The 14,300-nt window shown below is 45.1% G+C and overlaps 1 protein-coding gene across 3 annotated transcripts in view; it reads left to right on the top strand.

Moving 5' to 3' along the window:
- The window catches only part of ADIPOR2 (adiponectin receptor 2), an 81,007-nt gene extending 67,078 nt beyond the window's left edge, over positions 1-13,929 (top strand). For all 3 annotated transcript variants that reach the window (XM_030543008.1, XM_030543005.1, XM_030543015.1), the window contains exons 4-8: positions 3,033-3,204; positions 6,478-6,664; positions 7,837-8,024; positions 9,529-9,722; positions 10,941-13,929. In XM_030543008.1, coding sequence (XP_030398868.1) covers positions 3,033-3,204; positions 6,478-6,664; positions 7,837-8,024; positions 9,529-9,722; positions 10,941-11,072 — 873 coding nt within the window. In that variant the 3' untranslated portion in view covers positions 11,073-13,929. The remainder of the gene's footprint in view (positions 1-3,032; positions 3,205-6,477; positions 6,665-7,836; positions 8,025-9,528; positions 9,723-10,940) is intronic.
- The last annotated feature ends 371 nt before the right edge of the window (positions 13,930-14,300 follow it).

Raw genomic sequence — 14,300 nt, 5'->3', positions numbered from 1 at the left:
GTATTTGGGACGGGTTCAGGGTGCAGGCTCTGGCTCAGTGCCGCTTACCTGGAGCGGTTCCGGGGTGGCATTGGGAGTAAGACAGGCTCCGTTTCCAGAAGCATAATGGAAGCTTCCCAGTGGCCCCTGGTGGGAGGGGTAGGGCAGAGAGCTCCGTGTGCTGCCCTTGCTCACGGGTACTTTCTCCAAAGCTTTCATTGGCCATGGTTCCCTGTTCCTGGTCAGTGGGAGCTGCGGGGGGTGGTGCCTGCAGGCAAGGGCCGCAAATGGAGCCCTCTGCCTCCTCCAACCTCCTCCAGGGGCCGCAGGGACATGGTGCTGACCGCTTCCTGGAGCAGTGCGGGGCCCACGGTGCCACGGGAGTGGCAGTCCCATGGACCGGATCCAAAGCCCCGATGTGCCAGATCTGGCCCACGGGCTGTAGTTTGCCCACCCCTGCTATAACTGCATGAACTAGAAAGCATGGAACAACAGAGATTAAAATAATTTCAGAATGTAAAGCTGATATTGCAGCTAATGAGTCCCCTTTGGGAAACATCTGTGTGTCTGCAGGCGGAATAAAAGCGCTCAGCTTCCAGTGTTTCTGGTTCACGACGCTGTCATTTATAAGGACAGCTCTTTCCAGACTTTTGCAGACATGCACATTTTTTTTGCCTCCACATCATTTGCTTCCATTGTAAAACAGACTTTGCTATCCAAATAGAAGAACAGGTTCTTTTAAAAGTCCATCCAAGTAAATCCATTGTGGACTATGTAGATATTGCTGGTCATGAATCTCAGTTCTGTTAAAGTTGTGAGGAATATATTGTATTGGTCTCTGGCTGATGCTCTAATTCTGGGTTTGGGTGGAGTGCTACCTGTGGCATGCTTATTACTGTGGATATTACTAATGGATGTTTGCCATTGGTAGAGGGATCCTCGGAAATCAAGGTTGCATTTTCATACAGTGCTTTGAGCATGTTTTGTGTTTTAAACAGTGTTGTTCCTCTGCTTCCTCAAAAATGGAAACACCTCCCCCTCCCCCTTCTTGCTGCATGTGAAGCAAAACACAGTTAATTCTTCTGTAAAACATCATCTTTAAGAGTGTCTTAGGGCTTGTCTACATCAGAAAGTTGCAGCGCTGGTGAGGGAGTTACAGCGCTGCAACTTAGGAGGTGTACACATCTGCAGGGCATCACCAGCGCTGCAACTCCCTGTTTGCAGCGCTGGCCGTACTCCCGTTTTGTCTCGGGTGTAGAGGATCCAGCGCTGGTGATCCAGCGCTGGTAATCCAATGTAGACACTTACCAGCGCTTTTCTTGACCTCCGTGGAAGGAGGAAGCCTCTGGTAATCAAGCTGGTCTCCTTTCCCGGTTTGCTCTCACGTTCCCGGAACCCCGAGCAAGCAGGTCTCCTTCCCTGCGGTTTGCAGGGTGGTTCGGGGAACGCGAGAGCAAACCGCGGTGAAGCTGGTCTCCTTTCCCGGTTTGCTCTCGCGTTCCCGGAACCCCCTTGAAGCCGCCCAACAGCGCTGCAGTGTGGCCACATCTAACACCACTTGCAGCGCTGGTTGCTGTAAGTGTGGCCACTCTGCAGCGCTGGCCCTATACAGCTGTACTAATACAGCTGTAACAACCAGCGCTGCAAAATTTTAGATGTAGACATGGCCTTACTTGAGCTGGTTACTTTGACTCATTTTTGAGCTGTCTTGTGGTAGTCCTGTCTAGAGAGGGCTGGCAGTAGGAAGTGTCCCTTCAAAGGAAAACAAAGCAGCAGCAGCATTCCTGAAATTGTTTTAGGTCCTCACTGTTAAAACAGAAATGAGAACCCAGCAGTTGAAATTAACAACTGCAGGATTCCCTAACCTTAATGCCTGCAGGATTCCCTAACTTTAATGCATGCATCTCTGCTCCTATATTCTTATTGCTAAGTGAGCAAATCCCAAAGACGATTGCATCTGTGCCATGCCTGTGTAGCCTTGCAATGCCAGCTGAGGAGCCAGACTGAAGATTACATGCATCTTGTTTGCTCTGTGCCATTGAGGGAGTGCATGTGATTTTTGCAATGGGGACCGTCTACAGGAGTGGGCACATAAATATGTAAGAAGGAATACAGAAATTGGGAATGGTGTAGATCTACAGTTAGAGCATCAGAGTTCAGGACCTTGCCGGTCCTCTGCTGCTTGGGCTGGCAATGCTGGAAAGGCATCAGGCTTAGCCATAGGGAAAAGAATACTGCTCACTTGACTTTAATGCCCCTCTATGCATTCTAGATAACTGAAATAGTACTGACCGTCATATTAGATTTAACATTTTAGACTCCATCAAACACTAGTGAGCATACAATCAGGAATGAGCTTGTATGGGGAGATGGGACTCTGCTCAGGACTTTCTCTGTCAGAGATGGAGAAGAGACGCATCTAGCTTTCCTCAGTAAGGTGGACGGGAAGACACCCCTCCCTCCAAATAATGAATCATTACCACATACCTAACTATGCAAATTGAGTGGCAAAGAGTTCTGTGGCACCTTATAGATTAACAAACGTATTGGACCATGAGCTTTTGTGGGTGAATGCATCTGACGAAGTGAGTATTCACCCATGAAAGCTCCTGGTCCAATATGTCTGTTAGTCTATAAGGTGCCACAGGACTCTTTGCTGCTTTTACAGATCCAGACTAACAGGGCTACCCCTCTGATATTTGACATGCAAATTAAATCCACTTTTGGCCTTTGTTGAGCAGTTAAAATGAGCTTGGTTGTCTTTCTGTTTGTTGCAGTTTTGAAGTATTCCACTTCCTGCACTGGTGGAAACACTAGCTCAAGTTCATACCATTAGTGTGGTGTGTAGAATAGGGACTGGTATAACTTGGGACTTGAGCACAAAGATATGTTTGTCCCAAAGGGAACTCTCTGCTTCCTAGACTGACTTCATTAATTTTGGTTACTTTAAAGCACTGACACTAACTCAGGATTTCCTATTTTTCCCTTTGTCATGCCTGCCATTTATGCGACTTTACTGGCTGAGGCTCTAACCATGCACTCTTAACCTCCAGGTGTGGGAGGGCCGATGGCGGGTCATACCCCATGATGTTCTCCCTGACTGGCTAAAGGATAATGACTATCTGTTGCATGGACACAGACCGCCTATGCCCTCCTTCCGCGCTTGCTTCAAGAGCATCTTCAGAATACACACAGAGACTGGCAACATCTGGACACATCTTCTTGGTATTTCCTTTATGCTTTAAAGTGAATGTGCACTGTTAATTATTGAAGAGCATTGGCAGCTGGGAAAATATTTTTAGGGGGACTGAGCCAGCCCTGCATTCACTCCATAGTGGTGGCTCCTGTTCTGGGGCCCCTTACTCTGGCCTATTGGCTCACTGCTCTCATATTGGAGAAGTCTGCTACAGCGTCACATGAGTGCATCAGTATCCAAACTGAGTCCTCCCTGCATGATGCCCTGCCCAACCTCTTCCTTGGCCCTGGTGCTGCCAGACATGGGCCTTAGGATCCTCGCTTCCTGTGGGACTATTGCCCCACCCCACTGGACCTTCCCAGGAAGTGCCATTTAGGAGCAAGGAGCCAGCATCCCCTGTTGGGACTGAGGTATCTAGCTCCACCTGCCAGGAATGCTGTGTGCAGCCACATGTGAGGCTTTGCTTGCTAACCTGGGCACGCATGCGGACAGCAGGGTAGCTCCAGATAGTTGGAGTGGGAGGGAATGAGACCTCTGTAGACCTAGCCACCTACTGCCTAAGCTTAGGAGTGGTGTGGAAGGTCCTTTAGCTTGGGCAGAGTCATAGGTGCCATTATCCTTCCAGCAGTGACATGCTGGATAGGGTTCCAGGTGTCCCTCGTTAAAATTCTCCCACCAAAGGTTAGGAGGGTTAAGGTGATTTCCTTGTCTTTGGAGTTCAGCGCCTCTTGGTACTGCTAACTCAGCACTAAGATCTTCTGCTTGGGGCCCAAAAGCATACATCTGAAGATCACTTCTTGCCTTCAGAGTGCACAAAAGGTGCAACAAGTGTCAGGGGACTGGGGAAAAAAATATCCTAGAAGGGCATTTCCTGGATCCCAGAGAGAGACATTCACCCTTTTCCTGTCCCCTTCTCCAATTACACAAATTGAAAGCCGTGCTGTGCTATTGATGTGTGGCTTTTTCAGGAACAAAGAGTAAGTATGTATGCTATAAATGCTTAATACATTTTTGCATGCCAAGTGCTGTTGTCCTCCCTCTTTGTCATTGAGACAGCATTTTTGTTAAGAGGAAACATGCGCTGTTAGCTTACCCTGTCCCTCACCTGTGCTCCTCTTCCACTGCAGCATGCAATCTTCCCCAGTGCCCAGGGTTTATCACAAGGTAAGCAGAGACACTGTGTGGGAGTGCTGTGTTAAAGCAGTGACGCTTCATCACTGCATTTCAGTCGAGGAGAATTGGATGTAGCTCTTCTCAGACCTTTTTGTGTCATTCTTCATTTTGCCTGAAAGGTACATACTCCTTCCTTCCTTCCCCTCCTGGGGAGGTGTGCTACTTTCCATTCCCTGCCAAACTAGGGGCAGGAGTCTGGCCAGAGGGTCAAACCTCCCTGGCAATGCTGAGCATTATCTGCTGTATATCCCCTTCTCATTCCCCGGGGCACATTATCATAGTGTGAGCAGAAGTTTAACTGACCACAAATTAGTTTTAAATTCATATTGCAGTGACTCTATCCCACTAAACCTCCTGCCCAGCTTGGGAGGATAAAAACCCACTCTTATACTCTTCCAGCTGTTGAGTGAACAGCAGTATTCTTTGGCAAACAGCTTAAGCTTTGAAATAAATACACCAGAGCAGCAAACTGGGCTCTGTGTTGAGTTGCTGATCTGTGAAGCTAGGCTGAGTCACTGTTCCCAGGAGCTCAGACAAGGTCTTTCATAGATATGCCAATGATTTTGAGTCAGTGGTGTCTTCACCTTGATCATAAGCATCCTTGTTCTTCCTTGTATAGTGGAAGCCATGCAAATAAGAAATGCTACTTTGCAGGGATTCAGGAGGGCTGGGGTGGTATGTGGTTTTTATCTGAGACTGAGCTGTGAAGAAGCGTGTCAGTCACAGCGAGAAAGGGAGATTGGTGCTTCTGGGTAATAGTGGGCTCTTCAATGAATACCACAATTTGCGGAATGGGGGAATATGATTCCTATGAGGACTAGGATTCATGATTTCCCAGCCTTTACCTTGGAAATGGAGAAAGCTATGAATGGTATTACATCTAACGTTAGGGTTTTCCTTAGCACTTAAATTAGCAGTCAAGGACAAAATACAGATTGGGTATACTGCTGGTGTATTACCTGAGAAAATCTAGGGCAACCCGCCTAAACCCTACTGAGGGCTCAAGGCGTGACCGAGTCAGTTTAGGCACCCCCACCCTTTCCCTTCCAAAGGCTCAGGGTGTAAGGCCCTATCCTTACCCAGGAGTTTCAGGAAGAAACCTGTTCAATTTAAGTACCTACCCTTTCCCTCGGGACTCAGGGCTCCATCGATCTGCAGAACCTTTTCCCAGTGAAAGAGCCTTACATAGTTGTGCTCTAAACATCTATTTATTAGCAACACACACAGAATACACATACCAAGCAAATCTCTTATGCTCACCAATCCCAATATATAGACAAATTTCACTCCATGTGCAGTCAGGATCCACTCATCTGGGGGTTCCTGGCAATGCCTCTGCACATCCTGGTTGTGCAGAGGGGTCAGAGTTCCAGCAGTTCGATGTTGAACTGCAGTCCGGAAGTGGTTCCCAAAGAGCATTGTTTTTCATTTACATTATATAGGTACAACTAGCTCCCTCCTTCAAATTTACTAAACCTATTACATTATCCCACACTCCTAAATAACAAAAATTTTAAACAATTACGCACTGGCACCTGCGTCGTCCTTCCTGCCCAAGTTCTTTACATTTTGTCTTTCATGCCCAAATTGTAACTTAATTGTGACTTTCTCTATTTGTGCAGATGGTCAGCATAAAACACTGGTCAGAGGTTCTTACCATTTGTTGAGTCTTTCTGCATTCTCCTTAATTTACCAGAGTCTTTACAACCTTGGTGGTTATAACTCTCGTTAGGAACATTCCTGAGGTGGGGGTGCTTTATCACCAGCAAACTATTCCTTTTATTTATTTATTTTTTCCACTTTTGGTAATGAACTCCCTGAGTCTCACCCAAGGCTGGTTTACTATGGGGGGTGAGGGTTGATAATGTCTCAGGCTTACAGGTGAGTGGTGGTTGTGTGCTCAACCAGATTCTGTGTACCTCACAAAACAAGTGAAACCATGGTTTCTATTCACGTGTACAAATGCAATCTGATGAGGGTCAAACATAGGACTGATTAGATCAGAGCACATGAAAGTGTAACATTGTCATTATGATCTTTGTTCAGTATTCCCCACACCTGTAAACTTGGTCCAGTAAAGTAACTTTCAGGTTACATTAGTCTGATAGCTCTGTCTTATCTTTACTTAGGTTGTGTGTTCTTCCTGTGTCTGGGAATCTTCTACATGTTCCGGCCAAACATGTCCTTTGTAGCACCTGTGCAGGAGAAGGTGGTGGTTGGAATGTTCTTCTTGGGAGCCATCCTTTGCCTCTCCTTCTCCTGGCTCTTCCACACGGTTTACTGCCATTCAGAAGGTGTCTCTCGGCTCTTCTCCAAGTAAGTATCCATAGTGGGGGAATGCATGCTAGTTGGGCAGAATAGGGCGGGAAATCCTGGGTAGGGTTTGGGAGCCCCACTGTAACAGTAGCGTGCCTAGTTATGTGGCCACGGAAACACTTTTGAATAGTAGTTGGGTAAGGGTTGCATGCAGTTTCTTCCAGCCCAACATTCTCTAGACCCAGGGTATAAATAAACTCTCTCTATCTCTTAGCTGGAGCAGTTTCAGAACCAGCTTTTCCTTTTCGCCATCAAGATGACTATACCTAAATATTTAACTAATTACAGCTTAGATTCTGAAGTCTAAAAGTGTAACTTATTTGCCTTTCTTCTTTAACCTATTTTGAGTCATCTAGGCCTTGCTAGACATAGTGGATCTGCCCAATAAAAAGGGGTTTAGGAGTATTTCTTTTGCCCCCGTTAAGCACTCTGTTGTGGCTGGACAACGAGGGCCTTTTGCTCTGGAAGGTCACTTGGCCAAGGGCTGTGAAGTCTGCAAGTCTAACACAAAAAGAGCTCCGAAGGCCCAAAAGACTCCCTCCTAAAGAACCTGTTCCTGCAAGAGGCCATAGTAGTTCCTCTGTTAGGAAGCGAACAGTCTGTGGGAATTGTGCATCTGGAATGTGGGGACTTTGTCTTCTCTGCAGATATAAAAACATCTTAGTTGATGATCTGAGTGGCTGTTTCCTAGATAGTCACTGAGACCCTGGGTCAGCAGTCTGTATTTGCCATTCTGGTGTGGACTTGTCAAACAAGTCAGAACAAAGTGTCCAGAATTCTGTCTGCACTCAAGTAAGACCTACAGTGCCTATTTGCTGTCTTTTTTTGCGTCAAGAAAATGCTCTCGATGTTTTTAGTCAATTTTTTCTTATCCATAGAATAAAAACTTGAGGTACTCTTAGAGGGGGTGGGCTATTTATACCCTGAGCCTGTGGAATGTTGGGCTTGGGAACAGCATACGCCTACTGACCACTGCTCAAAAATGGTCTTATAATTGCATGGCTAGACAAGTAACATCTGCAGTGGGGGTCTGTGGAAGTAATCATTCAGTGAACAAAATAAGCAATCCCATTTTACAGGGATAAGGTGGCTCTTAATATAAACAGTACATGGGGTGGTTCAAGAACTTCTGGGGCTGGCTTTCTTTGTCAACCTGTTTTATTCTGTTCTAGGCTGGATTACTCTGGCATCGCACTTCTCATCATGGGCAGCTTTGTTCCATGGCTTTACTACTCCTTCTATTGCAACCCTCAGCCCTGCTTCATCTACTTGATCGTGATTTGTGTCCTGGGCATTGCAGCCATAATAGTCTCCCAGTGGGACATGTTTGCAACCCCTGAGTACCGAGGGGTAAGAGCAGGTAAACAATTTACTTTTTGCTTCTTTACTACCCTTGATCCTTCCTACTGACTCATTACAAAAGCTGACTCATAGGAAAAGCCTGCATTGCCAAAGGATGTCCCTGTGTGTGGAGAAACATAACTAATGCATTCTTGGACAGTAAACTTGGTACATCTGCTGTAAGAGGCATTTGTATTAAGTTAGACCTTCTGGGTGCAGGAGTAGGGGGCAGCACATGGAATGGGAGAGGTAGTTAAAAGTGTTTCCATCATTATTAAACAGCTCTTTACCTTTTTAAAGGTTAGATACTGGCAATCTGACTACCATGGACTCCTAGTACAGCTCATCGTATGGCTGTAATATTAGGTTAGCCCCCCTGCTGAGTGCAACTGAGAAATTGACATATAATCGTAATCTTGTGGATATCTAGCTTTTCTCCCTTTGACTATGGTAGACAAGAGTAGTTACTGTTGCCTTCACCAATCAAGAATAAGGAGTCTTTGGGTAACACAATTTAATGCTATATCAAGTTTCTCTTGTTTCTTCATGTTCATTTTGTGTGTATACAAACCTGTATGCACTCCAAGGTACTATTCCTTATATTCAGGAAAGGTCTGGATACAGCAGGGAGTTCAGTCTCCTGAATATTAACTGTACGGAGGATGGAAATTCTTACTGAAAAGGCTTATTGTTCAGATCTTCAAGGTTTAATACTCTATGCTAGGACAACCTTGAAATCAGCCAAGCTGTGATCTGGCAAGTTATAGGGTCAGATAAGCCTCAGGTGCAATTTCTTCTATGTTAATTCTTGGGGCAACCTGTATGCTATACTATAAATAGTCTACATCACTGGTCATTTCCTCTTTCTTGCATGTCATTCTCTACCATACTTTCAGTAGCAGAATATTTTATGGGATCTAGGCGCCCTCTATAGCCCAAGAATGTTAACACTCAAGTTGGTGCATAGATGGCCTGTACAAAGAGCCACTAACATTTAGTATGTCTAGAAGAGCTGCTGACCAATATCTGTTGGGTATGTCTGCACTACCCACCAGATCGGCAGGTAGCGATCGATCTGTCAGGGATCTGTTTATCGCGCGTAGTGTAGACACAATAAATCGATTTCTGATCGCTCTCCCGTCGACTGCTGAACTCCAGCAGTGTGAGAAGTGGAAGCAAAGTCAACAGGGGAGCCATGACTGTTGATCCAGTGCCATGAGGACGCGAAGTAATTAATTTTAATTCGATCTAAGATACGTCAACTTCAGCTGTGCTATTCTTGTAGCTGAAGTTGCGTATCTTAGATTGACACCCCTACCCCCACCCCAGTGTAGACCAGGCCGTAGTGTATCAAGGCACTCTATAATTTCTTGAGCACTTTCTTTGTTATGGCATAAACTTGCTGCCATACTTCAGACCTTCAGCTTCAACAGCTTCCACCTTAAATCTTTTGTGAATGTTAGGCTCTGCCTATTCTGCTTTCTTTGTCCAAGCCTGACTCCACCATTTTCTTTTCCTCCTAGGAGTATTTCTGGGTCTCGGCCTCAGTGGTGTCATCCCCACCCTGCACTTTGTCATCTCTGAGGGCCTTCTCAAGGCAGCCACAATGGGGCAGATAGGCTGGCTGGCACTCATGGCCTGTCTGTACATCACTGGTGCTGCGCTCTATGCTGCCCGTATACCAGAGAGATTCTTTCCGGGCAAGTGTGATATCTGGGTGAGTCTGCAAAGTAACTGGGTACTAACAAGCTTGTTATGTTGAGGTCTGGTATTGCTATGCTTCTGTGTGTGTTTGATTATGGCAACTAACTGTAACTGCTTTAAAAGCTGCTTTTGAGATTTCGTAATTTGGCAAGAGATTAGTGGATTTGACCATTGAGAAGTTGACCCAGTGCTGTCATGGATCATTGAAATGCCTTTACAAAGGCTAGCTCTGGGACTGTACCTTGTCACTGAGGCTCTGCCATAGGCATACCACTTTGCTTCTAGTCTCTTAGGGATACTTCAGATGGATATACAGCATTTATGCAAACCTATTGCTCATGCTGTTACCTATAAGTTAGAATATCAGGGTTGGAAGGGACCTCAGGAGGTCATCTAGTCCAGTCCCCTGCTCAAAGCAGGACTAGTCCCCAGACAGATTTTAGCCTCAGATCCCTCAAGGATTGAACTCACAGCCCTGGGTTTAGCAGGCCAATGCTCAAACCACTGAGCTATACCTCTTCCTTTAACCTGGGAGATATGATCAATATCACTTCCTCATGGTTTCCATTCAGCTGCACTGTAATCACTCACTTCCTGGATTCTTATCCTGGATAGCCAGTGACTGAACTTCAGATTTTACTATTAACTAAAACCTCAAACTACTTGTTGACTCATGTTCAGCCTGGCTCCCCTTATAGTGAGGGAGAAGACAGAACTGTGTTTTGAAAATCCACTTGATGACATTGCGTCCAGGACTAGAGTAGAGCTCCAATACCTATCCACGTGTGTAAGATAGGACATGTCACGAATCCCAGCAGCAACAGTGTATCCCTATTGCTAGGCAGTAAGAGTCTAAGGAAAAAAATACACTGTAGTTCTAAGCCTTTTGGGAAATCTGCCAAAGACAGGTATGAAGGAAAAGCATATAGCTGTACATTCATTTCAAATTTCAACTGTGCAAGTGATCTTGGTGGCTGTGAAATCTGAAGCAGAGTTTTTCCCCTGCTTCCAGTGAATATAGCTTGGAAGGGGGTGGGGGGGAATGCTGTAGCCAGTGATAATACAGTGACTGGTGCAATATGGGATCTTGAATAGCCCAGCAAGTAATGTTAATAAGCTGCTGCTGCTGTGCACTGCTGTATGCTTCAACCCAACACATGTCTCTTTGGAAAGAGGTTGGTACTTGGTTTCCTTATGTCTCTGGCTGAACAGAAATGTCTTGTTTCCACAGTTCCACTCCCATCAGCTGTTCCACATCTTTGTAGTGGCTGGGGCTTTTGTGCACTTCCATGGTGTTTCAAACCTTCAGGAGTTCCGTTTCACAGTTGGGGGAGGCTGCACGGAGGAGGGAGACATGCAGTAAAACCTGCCTTCAGCCCAGGATCATAACCAAAACAGTGGACTGCAAGAGACGTTGATGTTAACTGGCTAGTGACGTGAACACCTGAGAATCCAAGCCTCATGTAATGGGATATGGAAGCTTCTTGGGATTTCTGACACGAGAAATTTATACCTCAAACAATGGAGTGAATCAATTTGAAGACCAGGAAATTCTTAAACCCTAACTTATTCTTGATCTACAGATTGAGCTACAGAGGACCGTTTCCTCTGTTCAATGCCATATTTATTTGTAGAAAATGGGAGGGATGGCTTAGCAGTTTTTCTTTTTTAAATCTAGGCTAAGATTTATATCTTCTTTAGGGGCAGGGGAAGGAGCTGATTTTAGATGCTCTTTTGGGGAAAAAATTGTAAATAAGATTTCTAACTTTCTGTTAAAATAAATTTATATAAATGTGTTTTAAACAAATGGGGTGGGGGGGAAGAGGGTTTTGTATAGAATGCAACATGCAAGTACCACACACTGTTTCAATTTTGCACAAAAGAAGTGACTGCAGGAGGACCAGGTAAAATCTTTGGGAGTGAGGCATGATGGTCCTGCAGACTCTTCCTGGAAGCTGGCATGTACTGGGCAATATGGCATTCTTGTCAGTTTTTGGAGCAGGCTCAGAACATGGCGCACAAAGGTTGGCAATGGCCAGATGCCTACTTTTTTAAATCAGGCTGTCTTTCAGGTCTCAGTGTTAGTAAGTTTAGCTACTCAAGGTAACTAGAATGATGCATCTGACCCCTGCCCATCCACATGGGGCAATTGCCTTCTGAGCTTTCTTGGCCCTTTGAGGGGGTTTGGATTGTGAAATTAAAATGAAGTTGAATGGTTGCCACATGAAGTGGAGTGTAACGGGGTGTATGTGTGTGAGATGTGGCTCATGAATTGATTCCATGGGTACCTTTCTGCAAACAAAAGCCACTGTTTTCTACCTTTTTGGTTGCCATTCATGGATCTGCCATGCTTTGATATGATTACATGTTGCTAATGGCACTTGTGAAAGAATAGAACCGCTACCCAGGTGGGTAAGCAGGTGAGGAGTAATGGGGGTGGGGAAGATAGGCTGGCACTGGAAGGAAGAAGCTGTGCACTCAGAGGAAGAATATTGTTTGGCTACTTGCACACACTCTGGATTTTTTTATTGGATTTCTTCCTTATTCACAGAAGTCCTAGTGTTAAATTGACTAAATTCCCTGTGCTGCAATAGACTCCCTTTCCTACCGTTGCCTCTGCTCCTGCTGGGAGAGCAGCTGGCTTCCCTGGTATCATGGGCAGTGCTGTGCTGTGAAGCAGCCAGCAGGAAGCACTCAGATTTAATGGTGTCCCTTGACCTAATGCATATCACCTTCGTGTGTACAGAGCCCCTTGTCCTACAGAATCTTGTGACTTTTTTAAATCTGCACTAAACCCTGCACAGTTTTCACTTTTCAGGTCCAGTCAATATGGTTTCCCAGCCGTGCTTAACCAATGGGGTAGCTGGCTTTTTTTTAACCTGGAAGTAAAATTGAGATCATTTGGACTATCGTGGAGCCTCTGCATAGGGGGAAGCATATATTCTTCTCTTGTTGAGTTGGTGTGCATGATTTCTGGAGCCTAGTCAGAAGCCAGAGAGATAAGCAGATTGTTGGAGAATCTTCTGAGTCTTGGGGCAAAACTGATTGTCAGGTACACAGTGTATAGCACAGAAGTTTCATGTACTAGCGTAAGACTCTAGTTGCTGGAAACCTCTCACCTAGGATTAAACAGCTCCTAAAATGCTGTGGTTCACAAAGCAATAGGAAGGTAAAATTGTTCTAAATTTTTAAAGGGTGAAAGTTCAGATTTGCAAGTTAAAAATGTGGATTGTAGAGATCTTACAAGTAAATGTTCTTGGGAATCCAGGCTATTAATGTTTCAAGCAGTTATCTTGTCTAATAGGGTTGAACAGAAGTAGAAGACTTCAATTATATTCAAGGTTCCTCACTGTTGACTCTTAAAAAGGAAGTATTTTCTCTTTTGCCCTTTGGTTAGAGTTATTTTCAGAAATTTTGAAATGAAGCTTAGCTGTAGAAAGAGGTGCTTTGTTGGAGCTTGTGGGAGGCTTAGAGGGATGTTTTTCCTGGTGGGATCACCATAGTGGATGTCAATAGGACTGAAGGAAAGGCTTGTATTGTATTGTGGGTTTGTGCAGTGCCTAACTGGAATACATAGCAGTATTAACCAGGCACTTTTAATGAGAGGGTTTAATAAGCATTGGCAGGAGGGGTGCTCTGCTACTTGAGAAAGCAGTGGTACATATCAGAACCAGACTTGTTCTGGAAAGCACTTTGGATACCTCTGTATCAATACCAGCAAAAGTGGCAGTCTCCATCCTGAATCACTCTTGCTCACTCCCTGAAGGGACATTGTAACCTGGCCCAACACAGCACAGAACTATTACAAAAACACAATACTTCACTTGCTATTCTTAACTTCCTAAACAGAGATTACTGGGTTTTTGTGCTCCAATAAACTGCCTAGTTGGGCACTCTCCCCCGTAGCGCTTGCTGAGAACTCTTCCCAGGTTGGCACCTGAATGCCTTACTCTCAGCGGTCAGAGGCTTGCTTGCTCTGTGTGCAGATTATTGCCATAGAATAGATAGGACCTACAGCTCCTTTCCTTCCCCATTAAATAGTGGCCTTGTTCAGTATTTTCTTTCTTTTTTAAATTGCTTACTGTTGGAAGCAACAAAGCACATTTTGGGATTTTTGATGGTTGGGGTCTCTGGTGGTTGGTTCCATATAAGATAGGATCTCATGACTTGCTGTGTTCTTAACTTCTGCTAATAAAAGAACCAAATGGGATATTGACCAAGTTTGGCTCTCTGTTGCTTTGTATCTTATTTACAAGAATAAAACAGTTTCTTCACTCCCTCCCGCAATGCTCCTGGCTAACCAATCAGCTTGTTACTAAGGAGTCTGATAGTCCAGAAACTGGAGAGTTCTCATTACTTGCTTGGAGCAAGATTGGGGATGTACTGTGAACACTAGGACAGGACCTAGATGCTGGCAAATAATTGCACAAGTGTTGCTAGATAGCATCCCTTTATCTATGGTTCAAGTGAGAGGAGTACAAGTCCAATCTGACTTGCTTACGAGGCAGACTTCAGCGCTATTCTATTTCTTTAAACTCTGCCTTACACTGAGGCCTTCACCCACTGCTCTACTGATGGACCTTGAGTTTGA

Source organism: Gopherus evgoodei, chromosome 1 (genome assembly GCF_007399415.2).
Source record: "Gopherus evgoodei ecotype Sinaloan lineage chromosome 1, rGopEvg1_v1.p, whole genome shotgun sequence".
In the NCBI taxonomy this organism is placed as follows: Eukaryota; Metazoa; Chordata; order Testudines; family Testudinidae; genus Gopherus; species Gopherus evgoodei.
This window is presented reverse-complemented; position numbering and strand designations above follow the sequence as displayed.